Source organism: Mastigoproctus giganteus, chromosome 13 (assembly GCF_048544385.1).
Source record: "Mastigoproctus giganteus isolate SK-2022 chromosome 13, ASM4854438v1, whole genome shotgun sequence".
Classification (NCBI taxonomy): Eukaryota; Metazoa; Arthropoda; class Arachnida; order Uropygi; family Thelyphonidae; genus Mastigoproctus; species Mastigoproctus giganteus.
In genome coordinates, this window is record NC_143587.1 from 140495215 (window position 1) to 140519520 (window position 24306).

General features: G+C 36.7%; 1 protein-coding gene across 1 annotated transcript in view; it reads right to left on the reverse strand.

Annotated features, from left to right (window-relative positions):
* LOC150076491 (uncharacterized) overlaps window positions 1–24306 on the reverse strand; it is a 392042-nt gene that overhangs the window by 104666 nt on the left and 263070 nt on the right. Inside the window, exons 11-13 of the mRNA XM_090387905.1 lie at window positions 21535–21744; window positions 20711–21235; window positions 6419–9211 (exon numbers count right to left, since the gene is read on the reverse strand). Of these exons, the coding sequence (XP_090244031.1) occupies window positions 6419–9211; window positions 20711–21235; window positions 21535–21744 (3528 nt within the window). The remainder of the gene's footprint in view (window positions 1–6418; window positions 9212–20710; window positions 21236–21534; window positions 21745–24306) is intronic.

Consider the following 24306-nt stretch of genomic DNA (forward strand, 5'->3'; position numbering starts at 1 on the left):
TATTACTTAGCTTTGCCTTAGCTATTAATAAATATCTTTTGTTTATATTTCTATTTGTGATGCTAGTCATCAATGTAACATACCATCGTGAAAAAGGGTTACAAATGTGAAATTCCTAGGTGATACACTTTCTTTGAACACCAGTGTATATTCCAGCAATTACCACTGCTCAAGCATAAGAAGCTGTTCTGCTGTTTATACTGCAAGCTATATGGCATGATCCATTAGAATTGGGGAGGTCACAATTTACATGTACAAAGGGTACTAGGAAAGTTTTGCAATACAGCTTTGTTTATTTAATTTTTTCAAAGTAATTTCCTCTACATTCAATACACCTCTCCATCCTCCGAAACCAATCTTTAAACCAGTTCTGCCAAGTTTCACTAGGGAGTAAAGCACACTCGTTGTCCCAAGCCCATAGAAGGTCCTCATCACTGGAAAACCGCCTCCCTTTTAGCTTCATTTTCACATGCGGGAACAGTGCAAAGTCGCAGGGAGCAAGGTCTGGCCTGTAGGGAGGGTGCTCGAGAAGTTTCAGTCCTGTCGTGGTCAAATATTCGGTGCAGGCTTTGGCGCGGTGAGCTGGAGCATTTTCGTGATGGAGGTACCAGGTGTCCATTCTTGACTTTGGCCGCAGGTTCTTCATAGATCCAATGACTTTAGGCAGGCATTGTTCAGTATACCACTTAGCTGTGACTGCCTTCTGCGTGTCCAAAACGACACGTTCCACAATTCCACTCGATTTGAAAAATACAGCTATCATTTTCTTCTTTACAGATCGGGATTTTCTGACAATTACGGGTGTGTTGTCATCATCAAAGACCCAAACTTTGTTTTGAGCCTTGGTCGGCAGATCGTAATAGTACAGCCAAGTCTCGTCACCTGTCACGATGTTGTTCACATACCGAGATTGTTCCTTATCAAACTTTTTTAACATCTCCCGGCACCAAGTCACACGTCGTGTCATCTGCTCTTCAGTCAGTTGATGCGGCACCCAGAGAGAACAAAGTTTCTTCACATGCAAATGATCTTGCAGAATCGAACGAATTGCTGGTGCATTTAGGCCCAAAGTATCCTCTATCTGTTGGTAGGTCACTCGCCTGTTTTCATCAAGCATTTTCCTCACAGCAGTAACGTAATTGCTGTGACTGACGTTTCCTCCGTAACTGACGTTCGTGGCCTTCCCGGCCTCTCAGAATCCTCCAGAGTGAAATTTCCCCTTTGGAATTCTCTATACCACCTGAATATCGTTGTACGATGTGGACAATCATCATCTAGTGCAAGAGTCATTTCTTCTAAGCACTGGTCTATGGTTAAACCACGCACGAAATTATACCGCAAAACTGTCCTTATCTCATTTCGTGACCACGATGCCATCTCAAGCACTTTACACTCTCACTACTAATGAATAACTCAGCCCATCGACTTGGCGCGGCGGCTACTATGCACGTATGAACATGTCTCAACATGCAGCAACAAGCAGCTTCCTGTGATTCATTGTTGCGTCATATTGCAAAACTTTCCTAGTACCCTTTGTATATACAGTAAAATCCTATTACAATGAATTTCTCCAAAGTGCATGAATCATTTCATTGTACTGACAATTCATTAAAATGAATATTGGCTGAAAATTATTTCAAAAGAACCATTTGTTAATTAACTATATTCTGCTGCACTTTTCTAATATACAAAAGTAAAAATTTAAAGTACAAATTTATACAGAAAATCCCATTTTCTACTAAATTTGTACTTTAAAATAATGCTCACGCCAAAACATAGGCACAGTATGGTAAAGGTAACCATGAGTTATAAGTACTTTAAATTATGGTTACTTTTGCAAATATTAAGATTTTAATATTTAACTTTTTATTTTTTTTGGCACATTAAAAAAAGTATATTTTTGTTAGCTTTTGGAATATAACCCCCCTCACTGTACTGGTTTTTAGTCCCATATAACACAGTTCCGCACTACACGAGATTTTAGAGGAACCTAATTACCATGTTATACGAGGGTTACCTGCTGTTGTTGGTGTGCCCATGCCAAGATTCTTGCTATTATAAATATAGTTTGTTGTGAATTAAATGCTTGCAGTCTGTACAGGGGACTAACAAGCAAATGTGATCCTGTGGTATTGCTGATTTGGCTGCAGCATCAGTCAAGACATTGCTTGTGATACCAATGTAGCTAGAATATCAAAGTTTACCTCTGAAAGAGCAGTGGCATTTGCTATACTCAAGGACAAAATATAATTCTGGTCTAACATAGGAAAATGTTCTCATTTTCTTAACCTTAAGGCTGTAGTATTATACCTGTATAATGTGCAACTCAATGAATAAGTTTTGTTAACGTTAAGAAGGTTCAAAGCAGTTGCTATAGCAAAAAGGTAGCGCAGTGAAATATTCAGATAATTTTTTATCTGTTCTAGCTTGCTCAGATATTTAATCTCTAATTATTGTTATCCTATGTTTTTTATATATTATGATTTTTTTTACTTGGTTCTTTCAATGAAAAATATTAATTTCTGTCCTATTTTGTTTTTAAATTTTCACCTGCTAAGAGATCTGATTGAGGTTTTTAAGGCCTTGAATGGATTCAATAAGCTCAATGTTGATAGCATTCTTCCTCTTGCTCAGACTACACAAATGAAAGGACATCAACTGAAACTGAGGAAGGATGGATGCAGACAGATGTACAGAAGTTTTCCTTCAGCCAGTGGATTGTTGATTGTTGGAACAAACTTCTATCATTTTTTGTGGAAGTGGGTAGTTTGAATAAATTCAAGGAAGAACTAGCCAAATCATTGGATGAAATGGACAAGTCATGTGGAAAGTGGTTTATTTATTTTTTTTTTTACTGAGATTTATAAACCTGCTTTTTTACACCATTTGCCACTACTAATACTAAATAGATTTAAATGTTAATGCACGACAGATTACCATGATTATAAATTCTAATGAATACAATTTCAAAATATAATTTTCTCATGCTATCTGTTTCAATCATGTCTCTTCCATAAGGATTTCAACAATACAGAAATTTTAGAAATGGAACAAAACTGTAAGAAGCATGAAATCAAGAGGAATATTTCATAATAGATTTAAAAGCAGAACATAAGCAGATCTGAATATACAAATGGATAACAGTTTGTATCATGTCCTTGAGAAGGAACAAACATAAAAGATGATACCAAGTATAAAAAACACATGAATAATATACAGGGATTAAAATTTCCTATGGAAGAAAATGTGAATAAGGTTAAGGTGCATCAATTCCCACTGCAGTATGAATTCAGGATTGCTCTAATCAAAGAAAAGACAGTTTTCTGATAGGTAGCATATATCTGGCACAAAAAGTTTTGAGCAAGGTTTATAAAATATTAATTTCAATTCAATTAATTTCTTCTAGCATTGTTATGACAGGTTTGTCTAATACAAAAACCATATATATACACACACTCAGTGAACACTGAATTATGACCTACTACCTAATACTGTGTTAGGCCACTGATCGCATGGATAAAAAGCCCAAATTCACAAGGAGGGTGGGGTTCAAAACCTAACACAAGTAACCACAGAACTGTTAGTTTAACTTGTGTTCCGGAGAAAATATTCGAGTCACTGGTTAAAGAAGCATTGCAGGATCATCTAGACAAGAGTGCAGTAGTAGTTAAGACAGCATGGGTTTGTTAAAGGGAGGTCTTGTCTGATCAATTTGATTGGATACTATGATGTGGTCACAAAGGAACTGGATGCAAAAAATAATTTTGACATATTATACTTCAATTTCAGGAAATCTTTTGATACTGCTGTACAAATTGGAACAGTATGGCATTAAGGGCAAGTTGTTACAATGGATAAAGGGATGGTTGAGTGGGAGACAGCAGAGAGTGGTAACCAATGGACACTGCTCTTTGTGGACTAATATTATCAATGGAGTTCCCCCTCAGTTCTGGGCCCATTGTTGTTTTGTGTATTCAACAATGATATTGATGAAAGTATATCATGCTTAATGTCCAAGTTTGCAGATGATACAAAGGTTGGCAGGGTTGTTAATGACAGTAAAGACAGTATGCTACTGTGATTGGATCTAGATAAGTTGGGCAAATGGGCTGAGAAGTGGCAACTAGTTTAACACTGACAAATGCAAAGTACTACATAGCAGTAACCCAAGAGAAATGCACCAACTATGTGGTATTACACTCAGGGAAGTGGAGTGAAAAAGACCTGGGGGTAATTGTGTGGTCAGATATGAAGTTAGCTGAGCAGTGCATATGGGCTGCCAGAGAAGGTCATGGAGTCTTGTCAATGATATATAGGAATTTTGCTAGCAGGGACAAGGAGGTGACCGTTATACAACGCAATGGACAGGCCACACCTTGAATACTGTGTACAGGACTGGAGGCCTCATTTTAGTGTAGAGTTGCTAGAACAAGTACAAAGAAGGGCAACAAGATTGGCGAGAGGAACAAAGGGGTGCTCTAACCAAGATAGGCTTAAGCTCTGCAAATTGAAGTGCCTGGAGACTAGGCACATGCGAGGCGATCTGATTGAGGTGCATAAGGCCTTGGACAGGTTGAGCAAGCTCAACGCTGATGGGATTCTTCCTCTTGTTCAGATTAAGAACCTGAGGGGCCATAGCTTCAAATTGAGGAAAGATAGTTGTAGAATAGATGTGCAAAAATTTACCTTTAGCCAGCAGGTAGTTGACTGCTGGAACAGACTTCCATCTCTTGTTGTGGAAGTTGATAGCTTAAATAAATTTAAGGCTGTGCTGTACAAGCATTTGGAGTGAATAGATGGGTGGAATGGGAGAGATTTTTTTTTGGATGATGCTACATAAGCTTGCTTTCTTGCATTATATGCTTCAACTAATGCTAATTTGTATAGGCATCAGCACTACTATATGTCTGAAGACATCCATATGGATCTGAAGCCAAGTTGTGTGCAAGGCCTACTGCAGTGTCAGAATAGATGACGGTTGTATGTCCATACACCTCACTTCTCGAAACATCCCCCAGTTGTTCAAATTGGATTGATAGGCGAATTTGGAGGACAATCAAGATTAGTGATATCTTCACTGTGTTCCTTGAACCACTCATGCTGTGCAGGCCCAATGACACAGCTCATTATCACCTTTGATGATCCCGTTTCTATCCATGAAAAATTGCAACATGGCAGGATATTCATGGTCTTCTAAGAGCTACTGGTGGACCTGACCTGTGAAATACTGGCTCATATGCAGCAAGGATCTTAATTCTTGCCAACAAAACATGTCCCATATTAAGCAACCATTGCCACCTGCATGGATAATGGGCATCATGCATGATGGGTTCATGGACCTGTGTTGCTTGAGCCACACACGAATGCATCTGTTGCACCAGTTATTTGGACTCATCCAATCAGCACACTCATTTCCAAGCCCCCAATGTCCAACTAGCATGTTGTTGACACCATAACATTCACCACTGAGGATGATTAGTTGTGAAGAGAGGGTGTCTCTTGGGGTGTCTGCTGTGGAACTCCATGTGTTTGAGTGTGTGGTATATCATCATTTGAGATATTGTTTTTGCATTCCCCATTGTATTTCAATGTCAGCTGTCACACAGTGATCTGCCTTTGAGCCCTTACAAATGTGCTGCACCCTTTGCTCACCATGAACATCCACCTTGAGTAATCCTTTACAGTTCTGTCGGTGGGAGGTGGTTTGACCTGTTCAATACCACTTTTTGTACACCTTAACCACAGTGGGAAGTGAGCAACCAACAAGACATGCCATTTCCAACATAGAAGCACCCGACACACGAGGTCCCACAATCATGCCCTTTTGAAACTCTGTTATATCTTTACAATGTCCAATAACTGCTACTTTAGCACTTTAACTTACATGATGAGATGCATATCACCATTGCTCTAGTGTATGAAGGTGTTCAGCTTTTTATACTGCAAGCTATGCTGCACAGTCTATTATGGTCATAATTCAGTGGCCACTGAGTGTGAGTGTGAGTATGAGTGTGAGTGTGTGTGTGCATGCAGCGTGTATGTTTGTATGTATTATACAGATTTTTTTTTTTAGTTTTGATGAACTTGGACTAAATAGCAAATATATGATAAACAGATTCATCATTTGAAATTGAAGAAAACCTCAAGATTATGACTAATGACATAATAGAAATCTAAGGATAAAATAAAGAAACATCCAATATTAAGTTTCTGGAAATGTGAGGAAAACTGGTAAGAAGAATAGCAAAAAGAATACATTTTCACTGGCTTAGATTCATTTTTTTTTAGTACTTACTAGTCTGACTGAACTTTGTGATCAATAAAATAAGAAAAAATTAACCTCAGTTTTAAGTAGATATAGTAGTCAGTTGAATGCAAAGTTTTCTACTGTCTACATGAAACTCAAATAAATTCTAACCTTTTTTCCTATTGTGTCTTGAAATTCTTTTTGGAATATATTTTCTTGCTCTTGGTGTCTTTCTATCGTTACAAGGTTTTTCTCATGCTGTTTTGTCAACCTGCTTATTTCTTGTTTGAGAGTCATACATTTTTCACATAGTGTGCCTGTTCGGGCTAAAATTCTAGTGTTATCTAATTCTGTTTGCAAAGAATTCACTTCCAGTTTCAAATCTATACAACTTTTGCACTTTTCTTTTAGAAGCCTTTCTTGTTTTTCGATAATTGCAGACAATTCTAACTTTAACCTATTTATTTCTGCTGTATATTCTCCTCTTTCTGTTTCTATGATATGTCTATACTGTTGCTGTATGTCCAAGATGTATGATATATTCTGTGCAAATCGGCCAATTCCATCAAAAAATATGTCAGAATCACACAATGAGCCAAATAAAAACTGTTGCAGTGAAGATATTACATGTTTATCAACAACAGGCTGTAAACTTTCATAGTACATGATTTCATTTTTGTGATTTAAATTATCATCTGGCAAAATATTTTCTTCTGAAGATTCCTTTTCAACTTTACTTAATTCTTGCCTGACATAATTCAGTATGCCTTTACCAAGAGAGTTCATGCATACTATGTGACACAAGTCCATTACTACAGGAAGAACAAAGCATTTAATTGTTTGATCACAAAGCTTTGCACTACATTCCCTATCCAAAGTTACTAGGTATTTATTTTTCACATTTATCAAAAAATTCTCCATTTCTTGTTGGAGCACGTTTGAAATTATGCTTTTATATGTCTCAACACTTTTAATATCTGAATATAATAAATTTGGATAGCCTGATTTTAACAAGTAATTTTTATACATCTGAGATACATGGGTTGCCACATAAGCAATACTTGAATATAGCTGTTCTTGTAATTCAAGTTTTGTTAGCCTCTGCGAGGGAGCATTATGACCATGCCATGGGAAGGCCTGACTTAAAAAATTATCACCAAAAAGACAATTAAGAAGGGTAACAAGTTCAACAAAAGAACTTTCTTTAAATTTCTCTATCATACTGTATAATTCTTTCTGTTTGTTATCTATTTTATCATACTGCACAGTAAGCTGTTTTTCATCTTTAGCTAACTCTTTAATTTTGATATCTGAATTTTCAGGGATTGGAAGGTCAAAACAAAATAGCTGGTTGACTACACTATTCATATGTATATTCAAATGAACTGAATCTGGCCCTAAAATTATAGGAACATCATTAATATAATTTTCCAAATTTGAAAGTAGCTCTTCTGTTTTTATCAATTTATAGCTTAAAATTAATTTTTCATAGTTTTTAAAATGACTAAGTTTACAAACTGCTAAAAGAACTTCTTGAATAAGGAAGAGATTATAAGCAACATCGTGCAACAACTGGTCTTCAATACCTCCTAAAAGAGACTCAGTGTTCTCTACTGTTATGTTCAAAGTTTCAAGAGTTTTGACTAGTAAACTGAATTCTTTTTGCACTCTATAACTCATAACGTTTAGATCCAGAGATGAAATACTGCATCTTAAGGTAACTTTCAACCATGATGCCAGATTTTTTATCTTTTCACTAAGTTCTTCAAGGCACATCTTAAGTGAAGATGGATGATCAAATATAACTTCATTTGAGATAATTTTTTCTGAAAAAGAATGTCCAACAGGTATATCTATTCCTTCATTAAGTTTCATTTCATTTTCATTAAGTTTCACTTCCAACAATATTTTTGGTTTGTCTAAATGGTGATTTTCTAATCCCTGAGAATCATGCACATTTGTTTCAGAAGCAGTTTGTACCCGTTTGTCCAAGTTATGAAGGCGAAGAAACAAGCTCTGTGTTTCTGCATTAGAATCTCTTGATTTCCCTGACACCAAACTAGAAGAATCTGAGCATTCACTTCTGCACTTTTCAAGGTCTTGTTCGGCAGAAGTCTGTAACACAGCCTCAACTGCATCAATCTTTTGCTCCAATTCTGCTAACTTCATTTCATATTCTTTAGAGAGTGTCATTCCTTCTTTTCCTTTCAAGGAACTTCGTCTCCTTTCTTGTTTCAACTCTAGCTTGGATAATTTTTGCTTCAGCTGCCTTAGGTTTCTTTCAGACATAACTAATTTATTAGTTAAATCATCTATTCTTGATGACATTAAACTCATTTGTGACTGGTGTATTTCTTCAACTTGTAGTTTTTCTTGCCTAAGGGTAATGCAGCGCAATTCAAATTCATCACAATTTGCCTGTGATACTTTTACATCATTTTTCAGCCTTGTGTTTTCATCTTTAATTCTACACAGCTGTTGTGCAAGTAAAATACTTTTGGGTGGAGATTCAGTATTATTCAGTTCATGTGGTAGTAAAAAATCTGCAAAGTTCATTCTGGTTGAAATCTTTGAAGAATCATCAGCCTCACATGACATAAAATAACCTTCTTTTGATTTAGTAAGTTCTAGCTGAACCTTATGTAGTTTTTCTTCTACTTTACAGAGACTAGAAATTAAAGAACTTATATCACCCAAACTTTCTGGATGATTCTCAAGACCTGAAGCAAGTGACAAATGAGAGTCCTTGGTAGTCATGCTAGCATCACTGATCTTCTTTTCTACTTCCTTACAGAATTTACAAATATCTAACCATATAGACCAAGATGTGTCTTCCAACTTATCTTTCAAATTCCTTAATTGTTTTTTCCCATCCTGTGTATCAACTGGTATTCTTCTGGTGGGCCTGTGGAAACTGTTTTGGAGTTTCTGGTATCTTTTAATACCAGGGCTATTATATTCTTCCTATAAAAAAAAAGAAAAAAAATTATTTAAATTATTTCAAATATTAAATATATCATTTGCATAAAAACAAGAATGTTTTTATTCAAATGATACAGCAATGTTAAGCAACTGTTTTTATTTATTTATTTTTTTAATATGCAAGAAATTCAATATAAATCTATATTTTTAAGTGGTGGAAACATAGTACATTCTTGTTATCAGCCTGATATAGAACTACAAGCAGGAAAATGTTATAAATAGGGTACTCTTTTTCAGAGGTTACTTTTTTCCCCAACAATATTTTAGTAAAGAACATTGATTTTTTTTTTTTTATACTACAGGTAATGATTTATATTTATATCCAAGCTTTAACCTGCACAGTTAAATGCACTATTTTTTCCTTAAATAAATTTAAGGTTGAACTAGACAAACATTTGGAGTGACCGGATGGGTGAAATGTGAAGGTTTTTTTTTATTTTTATTTATCTTTTCTTTTCTTTTTTTGCTTGCTTTCTTGCATCATATGCTTCAACTAATGCTAATGCTAATGGTGACGCTTTCGCAAAGCCCCAGAAACAAGCCAGCACATCATCACAGGATGCAGGGTCACCACTCAGATGGAGAACACTCATAGATATGACCATGTCATCAATATAATAAATCAGAAGCTAGTGCAAAAATACCAGCTGATCAAAGGAAGTGTACTGTATAAAAAATTTGAACCTTAGGCCAAACTACAGACCCCTACTCACAAACTATACTGGGACTGTGCCATAAGAATGGGAAGATGATCCTGCACAACAGACCAGACATAAATCTCTTCGATAAGAAGGAAATGACTGCCTACCTGATCAACACAGCAGCACCCAACATCAGCAACCTCAAGAAAACTTTGAAGGAAAAGATCCAGAAGTATGCTGACCTAAGATAGGAAGTCAAAGAAATGTGGCATGTGGAACAAGTTATGTTATTTGGTTTTTAGGAGCATTAGCAACTAAGGCCATATTGCTCCAGGATATGCGGTGGTCATTCCCTGACCTTTCCGCATCCTCCGTATTTGGTGGTGACGGGCACGAACCCCGGTCTAATCAAGAAGAGGGTGTGCTACGCACTGCTGCTCCTTCCCACCTGGCTACGGAGGCACCGAACTGGAACAAGTAATGACTATCCCAAATTACCATGTCAAATACTGACATCATGTCAAAGAGCCTCCACGAGAACCTAGCAGCAATGGGTCCTTCAGAGAACACTTACATGGAACTCCAGAAAGCCACAATCCTGAACATCTGTAGAATAGTCAGAGAGTTCCTCAACCAACAATAGTAACAGAACATAATAACCACCCCACACACCTTGTACCAGTATCCGTCATGGGATGAAAAAACCCACAAGGAAAAGAAAGAGGTAATACTAACACTTTGCCTGGAGGAAGCAATTATGGCAAAATGGAGGACCACTATCAGGGTCAAGAATGTGACCAGACTGATTTCTATCAGAAAAGGAATGTTCCAGTAGATGCCCTGAGCCCACTGTGGTTCTGTCTAGCACAGCACCCACTGTCCACCATGCCCAACAACAGCAAGTATGGATATACCCTAAAAGAAGGGAGGCAGAACCTGTACATCTCTCTCTCTCTCTCTCTCTCTCTCTCTCTCTCTCTCTCTCTCTCTCTCTCTCTCCTGATGTATATGTACTCTAATAACTACTACTACTCTGGATCATTGAAGAGTTCAGCACTGACATCAGGGAAATTCAGTTGACTGAAACTACTAGCTGAAGAGACTGAAGCCATGACAAATGGAGAGAATTACAAATATCAGGGAATGATGCAGGTTCAACAGTTTGAACACAAGGAGATCAAGACCTGCCTGACTGAGAAATACCATCAGAGACTGAGCAGCCTTCTAAACTCAAAAAAAGCTGAAGGGGGAGGGAGGAACATGGTCAGAGCTATAAACACCTATGCAGTCCCAGTACTAACATACTTTTTCAGGATTATAGATGACCAACCCAGTACCATTCGGGTAACAGAAAAAAGAAGCTGATTAGGAAAGTGAAGAGCATCCTCAAGAAAGACAACAGCCAGAGAAAACATGAGGACACAAGATCACTTACATATCGTAATGCAGAATCTTACACTCAGCATAGACTACACCAATATATATATATATATATATATATATATATATATATATAGAGAGAGAGAGAGAGAGAGAGAGAGAGAGAGAGAGAGAGAGAGAGAGAGAGAGAGAGAGCACCCAGAGGGAAACAACTGGATCTTCAGGGAAAAACCAGGGAGTCTTCTGTGGGGGCATCAGACAACAGAAGGAGGAGGATAATGGAACATCTGACGAAAAGATGATCAAGGAATTCTTAGGCAACCTATGCAACAACTGAAGTCAGGCATAATGTCTGGGTCTCCTGGATAGACCTAGAACAGAAGAGTCATGAGGCAGAAGTACAACTGGTATTCAGGAAGCAACTAGCAAACTCCAGGAATAGACAACATCCACAACTACTAGTAAAAGTTCAACAGCACACACAAGCACCTAATAAGGCATCTTAGACAATCCCACAGATTCTGACTCAAGGAATCACTTATCTGAAGCCTAAAAACTAAAGATACCACAAGACACCTGCCAAAGTAAAGACTAATCAACAATTGTCTCCCAACAATGTATAAGGTCATGGCCACTTATAGCCAAGAAGATATCACACCACTTACAGAGCCAGAAGATATCACACCACTTACAGAGCCAGAATATCATGAGAAAGCAATGAAAAGGATACAAGGAGCAACTAACCACTGATGAGACAATGCATTAAATATCATGAGTCAACTGTCTCACTGTATAAGGCACCCTGAGACAATCCCAGATTCTCACTGTACAAGGCAAACTTCATTAAAACAGAATAACAGGACTGAGGACTTGACGGAGTACTTTCGGAAAAACACAGTGTCAATCTAGCAGGCCATGATGAAGACAGACAAGCAGCACATCCTGCTCAAGCTCAACTAGGAGACCTCACCCACTCAGACAGAAGAAACAAAGACAAAGATGGGAAAAGAAGCCACTCCACAGCAGGCATTCCAATGACCTCCACAAGACTGCATAGAGAAGAAGGCTTCCAACACATGGCTCATGAGTGGGATGCTCTTCTCCAGAAGTGCATTCATGCCTGCCATCCAAGACCAGGAAACACCAGCGACTACAGAAAACATATATACTAGGATCCTGGAATGACACGACACATCAATGGTGCCTTTTTTCCTCAAAAAATAATCCAGCATATCACTGCAGGATGATCATGAAGACACAGTACACTAAGGGACATAACCAGTCTTCAAACTAATACATCTGAGGCTAACAAAGAGATACCAGTTGATCAAAGAAATTACATCGTATTACAAGTACAAACCTCAGGCTGTAATAGAGACCCCCTATTCATAAGCTGTACTGGGTCGCACCATAAGAACAGATAAGATTATTTCTTCCCAACAGCAGACTGATCATAGCCCTCACTGATAAGAAGAAAAAGTCTACCTACCTGATTGAAATAGTGGTAGCAACACCAGCAAAACCTACAGAAAATCAGTAAGGAAAAGATCAAAGGTACCAGACCTTAGACAGGAAGCCAAAGAAATGTGACTTATGGAGCAAGTAATAACCATCCCAATCACTGTCAACCACTGGCACGGTGCCAAAGACCCTACCTAAGAACTTAGTACCAATAGGCCTCCCAGAGGACACCTGGAACTCCAGAAGGCTACAATCCTGAACACCTGAAGGATATTTAGAGTTCCTTGACCAATAATAATAGCCACCAAAACAACCATTCCATGCACTTGGTACCAGTACCTACTGCAGGACAAGAAAAATAAAACCATAAGGAGAAAAAAGAAGATGGTACAATGATGATAATAATGAGGCTGGGTGCAATTAGCCCAGTGATTACGATGCTGGACCACCAATGAGGCTACAGCAGAAGTCAGAGGAGCTAAGATGAAGGTAAGCCAACTGGCCCAATATAATTGGGGTAACAAAAGTAAGAAAAGTGAATATCATCCTCAAGAAACATACATCCAAGCAAACACAAGACCTATAGAGTTAATTGTCTTGTGGCACTGCGGTCTCCTCCAACTCCTCTCACACAAGACCTATAATGAGAAATCTGGCAAATACCTGGACACCCCAAGCAGACCCTTCTTGCACACAGTAAGAGACTTTGCCAATACAAGGAGAGCATGCAGGGAAAACAGACAACAGGATATTTTACGCAACCACAGAGCCTTCTAGAGGAATACTGGACAAGAGGAGAAGGAAGGCAACTAGGTGCTCAGGGAGTTCTGGGGTAACCTGTGGAACAGCAAAGTTAGTCATAACAGCCATGTCCTATGGACAGAGCTAGAACAGAAGAAAGCAAAGGACATATAAGAGATGACAGACTGGGAGATTCAGGAGGAGGAATAAATACAACAGTGCATTAGGAACTAGTGCACAACTAGTGAACTTTGGGAATAAATAACATCCACAATTACTGGTACAAGAAGTTCAGCTGCACATACAGACATATAGTGGAGCAGTTCACCCAGATGATAAAGCACCCCGACACAATTCTGGGGTTTGTGGTAGTACAAACTGATTGCCTTTCTCCCAACTCTGTATAAGAGGCCGATCGGCTGCATATCTGAGAAGATATCAGACCATATGGAGAGCCAGAACATCATGGCCAAGCAGCAGAAGGAATTTCAGCAGATGGGCAAAGGATGCAAGTTGCAACTTACCAGTGATGAGGAAGTTTATTGAATTCTACAAGAAGCACCACAACCTGTACATGGCCTATGCCAACTACTGCGAGGCTTTTGACTCCATGCCCCATAGCTGGCTGACAAAGACACTGAAGTTCTACAAAGTCAGCTCAATGCCGATACTTCCTAGAAGCAATCATGGTAAAATGGAGGACCACCATCAAGGTTGAGAACATCATGACCAGACCGATCCCGCATCAGAACAAGTATCTCTCACTGAGCCCACTATGGTCTGCCTAACACTCAACCAATGTCCACCACGCTCAATAACAGCCAGTGCAAATATACCCTAGAGGAAGGGGGGAGGAAGGCCATACATCCTCTCTCACTTATTGTACATGGATGACATCAAACTCTATGCTGCAACCAAGATACAACTCCAACAGCTACTCTGGATTACCAGAGTTCAGCACTGATATCAGGATGAAATTTTATCTGCACAAATGCAAGACCCATGAATTACATCCGAGAAATCCAGTCAGCTGAAACCACCAATTGAAGACTGGCGAAGAGATTGAAGCCATGACAGATGGAAAGACCTACAAGTATCTGGGGATAATGCAGTTAGAGGACAAGGAGATCAAGGCCTGCTTGGCTGAGAAATACCATCAGAGACTGAGTAGCCTGCTAAAATCAAAGCTGAATGGTAGGAACTCAGAGCATAAACACCTATGCAGTCCCAGTATTAATGTACTCCTTTGGGATCACAGATTAGATAACACTGAGCTTGAGGAGATTATGAGATCAACCAGGACAATGATGACCAAGAACCGTCGACACCATCTGAAGACAGCTATTGAGAGATTGATCATAGCCCAGAAATAAGGACGGAGAGGTTTCGCAGACCTCACTGAACAACAATTAAGAACCCGAGGGATTACTTCCAGGAATACACAGTGTCAATCTACCAAGACAGACAAACAGCACACACCACTCAACCTTAACAAGGAGACCCCACTCACAGACAGAAGAAATAAAGGCCGAAAGATGAGCGAAGAAGGCACCTCATGGCAGACACTACAATAACCTCCAGCAAGACTACATAGGTAAGATGGCTTCTGACACATTTTTACAAGACTGAAGTATTTGCACTCAAGACCAGGTAATCAACACTATGGACTACAGAAAATACATTGCCAAGGATCCCAAGTGACAGATGATATATGGATATATGTCCCCAGAAACAATCCAGCACATCACTGCAGGATGCGGGGTTATCGTCAAGACAGAGTACACCCACAGACATGACCAGGTTGCCAAGATAATAAGTCAGAGGGTAGCACAAAAATGCCAGTTGATCAAAGAAAGTGTATCATATTACAAGTATGAACTTCAGACTGTACTGGAGACCCCTACTCACAAACTATACTCAGACAAGACGATCCTGCACAACAGACCAGACATAACCCTCATTGACAAGAAGGAAATGGCTATCTACTTGATTGACATAGCAGTGCTCAACACCAGCAACTTCCAGTAAACCTACAAAGAAAAGATTTGGAAATATGCAGACCTGAGACAGGCAGTCAAAGAAATGTGATATACAGAACAAGTAATGACCATCCTAATCACCATGTTAACCACTGGCACAGTACCAAAGAGCCTCCACAAGAACCTAGCAGAAATAGGCCTTGCAGAGAACACTTAATGGAATTCCAGGAAGCCACAATCCTGAACACCTGTAAGATAGTAAGAGATATCCTTAACCAACAATAATAATAATAATAGGAACTGTACACAACCAACTACCCATGCACTTTGTGGCAGTACCCGTCAGGGGGCAGAAAAACCCCACAAAGGAGAAAGTTTAATAACAATAATAATGCTGTTGTTGGTGTAATTTATGCCATAGTGAACAAACACATAAAGGATACTACTGATCACTGTATCAGAGAGGAAAGTGGAAGAATGATATTGAATATAAAAAAAAGGTGCATGTGAATGCACAAATAAATGGGAAAAAATACAAAGAGCAAATTTTCTACTTCCAAAGATTCAAATTTAATATGAAATAAACAATCATCACGTAAATGGAAACTATTTTTATAAAGTAAACAAAAGTGCATCATAAGTGATATAGTTTACAAGCTGTTACTGCTGCATGGTGCACATATCCTGTGTTATATATGTATTTTTCAAGTTCTTCTTCTTATCTGGCAAATAGATTAGCTAACATTAATTTTTTGCAAGATCTTGCTTTAATGACAGGCATTCTTGAAGAATTTTCCTTACTTTCAACTGTGCTTTACTCAAGATCAAATTCAGAAAGCGCAAAAATTAATCAAACACACAATATGGGCTTGGGAAAATTTAAAGGTTGGTACCAGAAAATATGAACCTCAAGTGGAAGATTTCAATCAGATAAGTTTAAAGATATTCCATTTAATAAAAAAAAAATAAATTCAATAGTCTTCCTAGGAATACATTACTGTAAAATATAATTCAACACATGAATTTAAGTCTTTTATTGAGCAAAAATAATGATGAGGAACATTTTAAATTATATTGATTTATTAGAACCACCTACTTGGCCTTATGAAGAAATAATTTTACAATGGATAGCTGGTGAAAAAAATTTGTACCATTTAAATGACATTTTAAAATATGAAATTGATTTGAACAATTTTCAAGATTTTGTAGATAATAATGTACAATCAAAAAATGTTTAAATCCCTTCAAGTATTCAAAAAGCTGAAAAGATAGTCGGCACTATTGCAATCAGTAGTCCTGAAGTTGGAAGAGGTTTTAGTTTAACGAACATAATTTGCACAAGGGTCAGAAATAGTTCAACAGTAGATCACATATCAGATTTAATGACAATAAATTTATTAGGAAAAGAGTTAGTGGTTGGGATGCAACTCACTCAATATGTCAACTCGTGGTTGAATCACAATCACAGATTTGGCTATAGATATAAGAGCTCAGCAAAAGACAACAAAAACATTGTGGGAATCAATTGGCTATATGGAAATTACAATAAAAAAAGGCGCCTCCATAGCCAGGTGGGCAGGAGCAGCAGTGCGTAGCACACGCTTCTTGATTAGACTGGGGTTCGAGCCTGTGACCACCAAATACGGAGGATGCGGAAAGGTCAGGGAATGACCACCGCATATCCTCGGAGCAATATGGCCTTAGTTGCTAATGCTCCTAAAAACCAAATAACAAACAAACAAAAAAATGAATATTTTATTATTGTTTAAAATTTTTGTTTTCGAAATTGTTGAAAATCAGTAAAACTTATAATAAATAAATATAGTGAGCCAGTTGTTAAAATTTTACCAGCACATCACTGTTCAATAGTGTCAGCATATATTCTTTGCACCCCTTCTATTTAAATGTATCCCATCCCTGTGAAAACAGTCAGTCCTGTTAACAAGCATAGACCACACTGAAAAAAAAAATTCTACCTCAGAGCTGAATTGACTAACTAGGCTCTCATCATGTTCTCTCTCTCCTATTGTGTTTGTACAGAATTGTAGATACAGTAGAGCAGCAGTTCCCAACCTTTTTTGACTCGCGAACTCCTTTCAATGTAATATTTTTATTGCGAACCCCTTTCAACGTAATATTTTTACTGCAAACCACTAAGCCTATAGCCAATAAACTTTCTCTGAAATCGTATAATAGTTCTGAATTTTTATTATAAAATATTTCCAGTACTACGTTTTTATAGGTGATATTGTGCAATAATAATAATTAAGTACGTATACATAACAATGTGCAATAATACATATTGAGTACGTATATATAACAATGCTCTTTGAGAATTAAAAAAAAATTAGTTTGGAAAACTTATTTATTTAACACGATATACTTGTAAGGTAGTAAACTAAGATAATAAGGAATTATTAGTAAGATTATAAGGAATTGTGGGAGATGTGGCTTCTTTCGTTGGCAGTTCTTTACTTTATATTTAATTTTATTTTACTTTATTGTTTATTATTAGTTATATTTTATAGTTCACAAAAATATACCTATGTAAATCTAAGCAGATGCCATTACAGAATTTTTAGTGCAAACCCCCTGGAAATCCTTGGGGATCTACTTTTGTGAATCCCCAAGGATTTGCGAACCACCGGTTGGGAACCGCTGCAGTACAGCATCAATAATCTGAACTAACTGACTTCCGAATTGTTTGGATTTTCACACATATCAAAAATACTGTTCTGGAGACTACAAAAAAAAAAAAAAAAGGTTTAGTAAGTTTAGAAATAAAAACACTAAGTTGTATGTACATATTTTTATTCATAGGTAACAAAACAAATGGAACTTTCAGCCCAATAACACATATGTATAGGCCTTTAATTAAAATAATTTCTTATTTTTTCTGCACCATATTCAAACTTTGTTTCTTTGCTGCCAGATCACTCACTCTTTTCACCAAGAATAGTTGAGTTGGACAGCATTTAGTTCATTGCTCTTGCCTAGCCCTATCCTTGTTAGAATCACCAAATGTGCTATCCACCCAAATTTGGTAGATTCCTCCCTACTCCGGGTTGTTGTTGTTTGGTTTTTAGGAGCATTAGCAACTAAAACCATATTGCTCCGGGGATATGCGGTGGTCATTCCCTAACCTTTCCGTATCCTCCGTATTTGGTGGTCACGGGCTCGAACCCCGGTCTAATCAAGAAGCGTGTGCTACGCACTGCTTGCTCCTGCCCATTTGGCTACGGAGGCGCCCCCACTCCCAATCAGGGTGTAAAAGACATGAGATCAAGTCCTGTAGATGGTGGGAGGAATTTTTATGGGCCTTTTTCACAATGAGGCTGAGTTAGTTGGTCTTTCTCCCGGAAACTCGGGATTTTTGTCTAGTAAACAGAAACTTGACCACAGAACATGCAATTTACAGACAGTGTACTCAGAGCAATATGGCCTTAGTCACTGATACCCCCAGAACCCAACTACAACACAATAACAAACAGATATTAGAGGGATGGATCATTAGCTATTCTCATAGTTTTCCTTTTTTCTTTTTTTTGCACCATCATCTGAATCAAGTTTCGATGCAAATTTCCAAGTTTTTTTCTTGTTTTTAAATTTCTGTTATGGTTGACTTTCCAACCTCATAAAATCTTGCTAACAAAGACTGGCTTTCTTCCTATGAAAGTATGTTTAAAATCTCAATCTCTGATTTAATTGCTAAAAATTTCTGCTCCCTTTTAAAGGACGAAGAAGACCATAACTTCAGTATGGTAAAATAAACTCTGTAAACGTTCAGATTCTCTTCATTCCTATATCTAAACTTCATAAAGTTTTTACTCCGTATCTCACTTGTACATATCATGTTAGTTGCAATTTTTGGGTGCTGCGTTCTTTGTTATTGATTGACGCTTACCTTTTTTTTTACTGTTTTAGATTTTAAAACCTAAAAAAAAATGTCAGTGAACAGAAATATCAGATTACAAAGTGTTATGTTTAGTTAGTACTGTATGTATATTAATTATGTACGTAAGCGTAAATTTATTTTTAATTTGCTAACCTGTGGATAATATTCTTCCAATTTTCATGTATCATTTAATTTTTTTAATTGGTAAGATAAAATAAAAGTATAAATTTGTGCTTTAAATCTTCATTTTTAGAGCCTGTGGATAATATCCTTCCAATTTTCATGTATCATTTAATTTTTTTAATTGGTAAGATAAAATAAAAGTATAAATTTGTGCTTTAAATCTTCATTTTTATAGCCTGTGGATAATATTACTTCGATTTTCGCTTATTACAATTGGCATTTAAAAGAATCAAAATTCAGTTTGCAAACGCAATCACAACAACCTTACTGTAATTATTTTATGGCAACAGTATAAAAAAAAATAAATGCTGGCTTGTTTGGATTATTGATGTTCAGATTTTCGACACTACTGTACTTTCATATTTAACCCTAACATGCAACTTTTTCCTAACACTGCCCTGTATTTGTTAAGCAAGTCCTCAGATCTCCTACGCATGCTTAATATCATTAGTGTCACTGTGTAAAACAATGTCACCTTTCATGCCCTTAAAAGGTGATATCCGCTCCACATGATTATTATCAACTTTTGTCCCTGGCCTCTCTGGCACAATATACTTCCCATTTTTCTGACAATAGAGTCACCAACAATAACTACCTCCTGTTTTAATTGTTTCGAGGGCACCCAACATTCTTCAACACTCATATATGCCCATTCATGCAACATTCTTCAAGCACTCATAAACAGAATGCTGAGTTCATATTTAATTTCCTCACACTCTTTGCATCGAACACGTATAAAGACATCCTCCGTGGCTGTATCGTGTTCTGTTCTAGATAGTCTGGAAACATCAAAAATGAGTAGCACATATCATAAGACACATTTCATTTTTGCTTTAAATCATTTTTATAGCCTGTGGATAATATTCCTTAGATTTTCACTTATTACAATTGCCATTTAATAGAATAAAAATTCAATTTGCAAACTTCTTGCAAACAAAATTCTAGAAAAACTGACCCCCCCCCCCAGTTCTCACCTGAGCCACAGCAATCCTGCTACTTTGCTTTTATGCTCTAGTCCAAGGTATGATTTCTGTTTAAATTTAATTTAATTTGAGAATACTACACTAAAACATCAGATATCTAAATGCAATAAATAACACTACTCTATTCACAAGTTATTTAGTAATGATTCTTATTACACTAGCATGTTTATATTATTATATATATATATATTACTCTATACAGAAAATAAGAAACTCACCACAACTGCTTGCTTTCTTTTAGAGTTCAATAAATCATAATGAACACCTGATTTTGAATGATCACTACCACCTCCATCGCTATCAACAGTATGATTATGTTCAAATTCGCTATATTCTTCGGACATAAACCTGCTAACACGAGAGCGTGAACTAGAACGTGAGCGAGCACGTTCTTTCACCCGAGATATAGCAGTCCTTGCAAGTGGTGGAGACAGTGGTAGTGCACGAGTCGATGAGCGACTAGGAGACTGATCTCTTGATTCATCATGATGTGATGATAAACTTGAGGAAATAACACTTTCAGATTCAACTGTTGATGATGATGATGTTCGAATATGAGTCAATGATTTATTTTCCTCATAAAGAGTTGTACTGTGATTTAATTTATTTTCCTGACCCTTTTCCAATGATATTTCAGTGCCAACATGATCCCAAAGGTTTGCAGCCTGAAGGATGGATTGTATCCATTTAGTCCTAATTTTGAATGTGCTTGCAGATAAAACTTGCTTGTTTTCATTCTTCATCTGAAATAATAAAGAAATAAAGAGATATAAAATTTATAATTATTACTTATAATAAAAAATTAATAAAAACGAAAGGTATCTCAAAAAGGTAACGTTGAACTTTGATTTTATCAAATCAACATGCAAAATGGAAGAGTAAAAGGGAGTAAGGATGTACCTGTAAATTACTGTTACTTTAATTATTGCACAACTAAAACATTTATTCAACACAGTGGAGTCCACAATTCTTTTGCAACAACAAACATAATACTTTACAAAATAACATAAATTGTGAATATTAAAGATTCTTCAATATTTACCATTATACAAAATGAATAGCTACGATCAGAATGGATTTCTTCCACAGACTTCACCACCCTCAAGTCAAGCACACCATCAAGTATACCAGAATCTTCAGCAATAGGGTCACTGTAGTAAGTCAGAGCTAAATTCCTTAACACAAACCAATGCTTAAACCATTCTTTGTTAACACTTTGTCTCATCAGCCAGCCTTTTTTCAAGAAAAAGTTCTGAAACAGAAATATGGTTTAAAAATCTATAAAGTAGGTAAAGTTAATGATGTTATATTAAGTTATCTGATGATAACTTAATATAACATCATTAGCGTCACTTACAATAATAAATTTAGATTTAATCAATATGTGCAACTAATAATTTCCTGAATAGACAAATCATACTGACTATTTAAATAGCAGATTCTACATTTTAAAAACCACAGCTTGATAAATGAATTTATTCATATACACACTTTTAACTATTAATTATGTACAACTCAGTAGTCTGGATGAGCACACAGTGGAAACAACTAAAAACAGACCACCCCATGCAAGTGGGGATTTTTTTTATTCTCAATAGAGACAGAGAGGAGGCACTCCTCTCTATCTCAAATTTTCACTTCTATTGCACCAGCTACAAGCTGGCAGCAGTAACTACCTTCCCACTCAGGACATATACACACAGCTAATTTAACAATACAAGGGTTTAGAAGCCAAAAAGGGGAGATAATACAGGCCATAACAGACCAGCCAGACGAGCTAACATCCAAATGAGGATGTTCAATGTTTCTGCTAATCACAGTTAGTCAGAAATTCTGTTTTCTTGTGGTGTTCTGCATACCAGTGGCCAACAATAATAGCCATCCATTCAGTACTAGCCATCATTAAAAAAAAAAAAAAAGTGAAAGAGAGAGAGAGGAAAGTTCATTCTTTGTTCAATCACTACTTAGGGAAGTGGCAATTCAGTGAAGAGGTTCTTTCAATACTCTATCATGAGTTTTATGATCCTTTAAAGGTAAATTGATGATTCCTGTTTACCACTTTAAGAAAGAACAGAAGTAACTACTCTGTAAAATATAATTTTAATTTGTAATTTTTATACTTGGTTCTAAATTGTAATAATTTATTACAATTATTACATAAAAATGCAGTGAAAAATGCACTTCAGCTCCTGTTATATTTTTCCTTTTGTATGTTTTCCTCTATCCAAGTAAACTGGTATAAAAAAAAAATAAAATATTTATAAAGCTTGACAAAGTTCTAAATTATTGTATGTGAACACTAATTTTGCCATTGAAGAAATCTCAAAACTTAACTCAAAAGTTGCAGTGGTATTGCAGTACTTTCATATAACAGAACACAAATGGTAGTGCCCTAACAGTTAATGCAAGTTTGTTCTTTTCAAGAACTTCTAAAGGTGCAGCACTGATGCTTGACACTGCAGGATTAAAGAGTTTTTGCTATATGTGATACTGATGGAAGTTGTTGGTATTTGGTTTTTAGGAGCATTAGCAACTAAGGCCATATTGCTACGGGATATGCGGTGGTCGGTGACCTTTCCGCATCCTCCGTATTTGGTGGTGATGGGCTCGAACCCCGGTCTAATCAAGAAGCGCGTGCTACGCACTGCTGCTCCTTCCCACCTGGCTACGGAGGCACCTGTTGATGGAAGTGTTTCCCCAGTTGACAACAGAAAGCACATGAAAGCAGCAACCAATATTATCCTTGAAGATGCAGTTTATAAGTAGTTTGTACAACAGTACTTAACTGGTGTAGGTGTACGTAGTGTTGAAGTGAGTTCAGCTGGTAAAAAGCTAGCAGAATGCACTGAAAATACAATCAGCTAGCTTCTTTCAATAATCTGAAGGTTCACCAGTAAATTTAACTTTTACTTTTTAACTCTGATTCTGAAGAGTTTTTCCAGGCACCACTATATGGTCATGACCCATGAGATGTGCCATATTTTGGGAGTGAAAAAAATTATAAACTTAAGATCTGTTGTCCAATGTTATCAGTATGCCACTAATCTTGTTAACCAACAGCAGTTTGCTCAGATAGTCTTTTTTCCACTACGGCTAGTGATTTTGAAGGTGGCTGAATTTGATATTGGATATATCTAATATTCATTGAAATATTCTATATATATTCTTATTTTATTTTATTCAATTTCATTTCAGAAATCCTAATTTATTTGGATTTTTGAAATGAAATGGAATAAAATAAAATAAAAATAAAAATAGAAAAAAAAAATCAAACAGAATAAAGGATTTTGTCTGCTGGGACCCATTTCATCACAAGTCAGCATTCCAAAAAATCTCTAAAATTGTCATATGGCTGGGCTGAAAGGATGTGACCATATGTTATGAAAACTACAACTATGCAAAATATTTATCAAGCTGAGGCTGACTCACAACAGAAAGAATGTCCTGGAAGAGTTCCACCAATAAATAACCCAAATAGTAATTCCCTAAATGAAAAAAATAATAAAAAAGTAAATCACAAACCAGCATTTCAAAAATATCTAAAAGTGTCATATGGCCAGCCTGAAAGGATATAACCATATGTTATGAAAATCACAAGTGTGTAAAATATTTACCAAGCTGAGACTGATTAACTATAGAAAGAATTAGACCAATAAATAACCCCACAGAAAGAATTACACCAATAAATAATCCCAACAGTATCCCCTAATAAGAAAAAAAAAAAAAAAAAAAAAATCAGAATTCTTGAGCAAATGTACCTTGGAGAGATGAAAAAATGAAAATAAATAAATAGCCAAACATGTAATACAAAGAA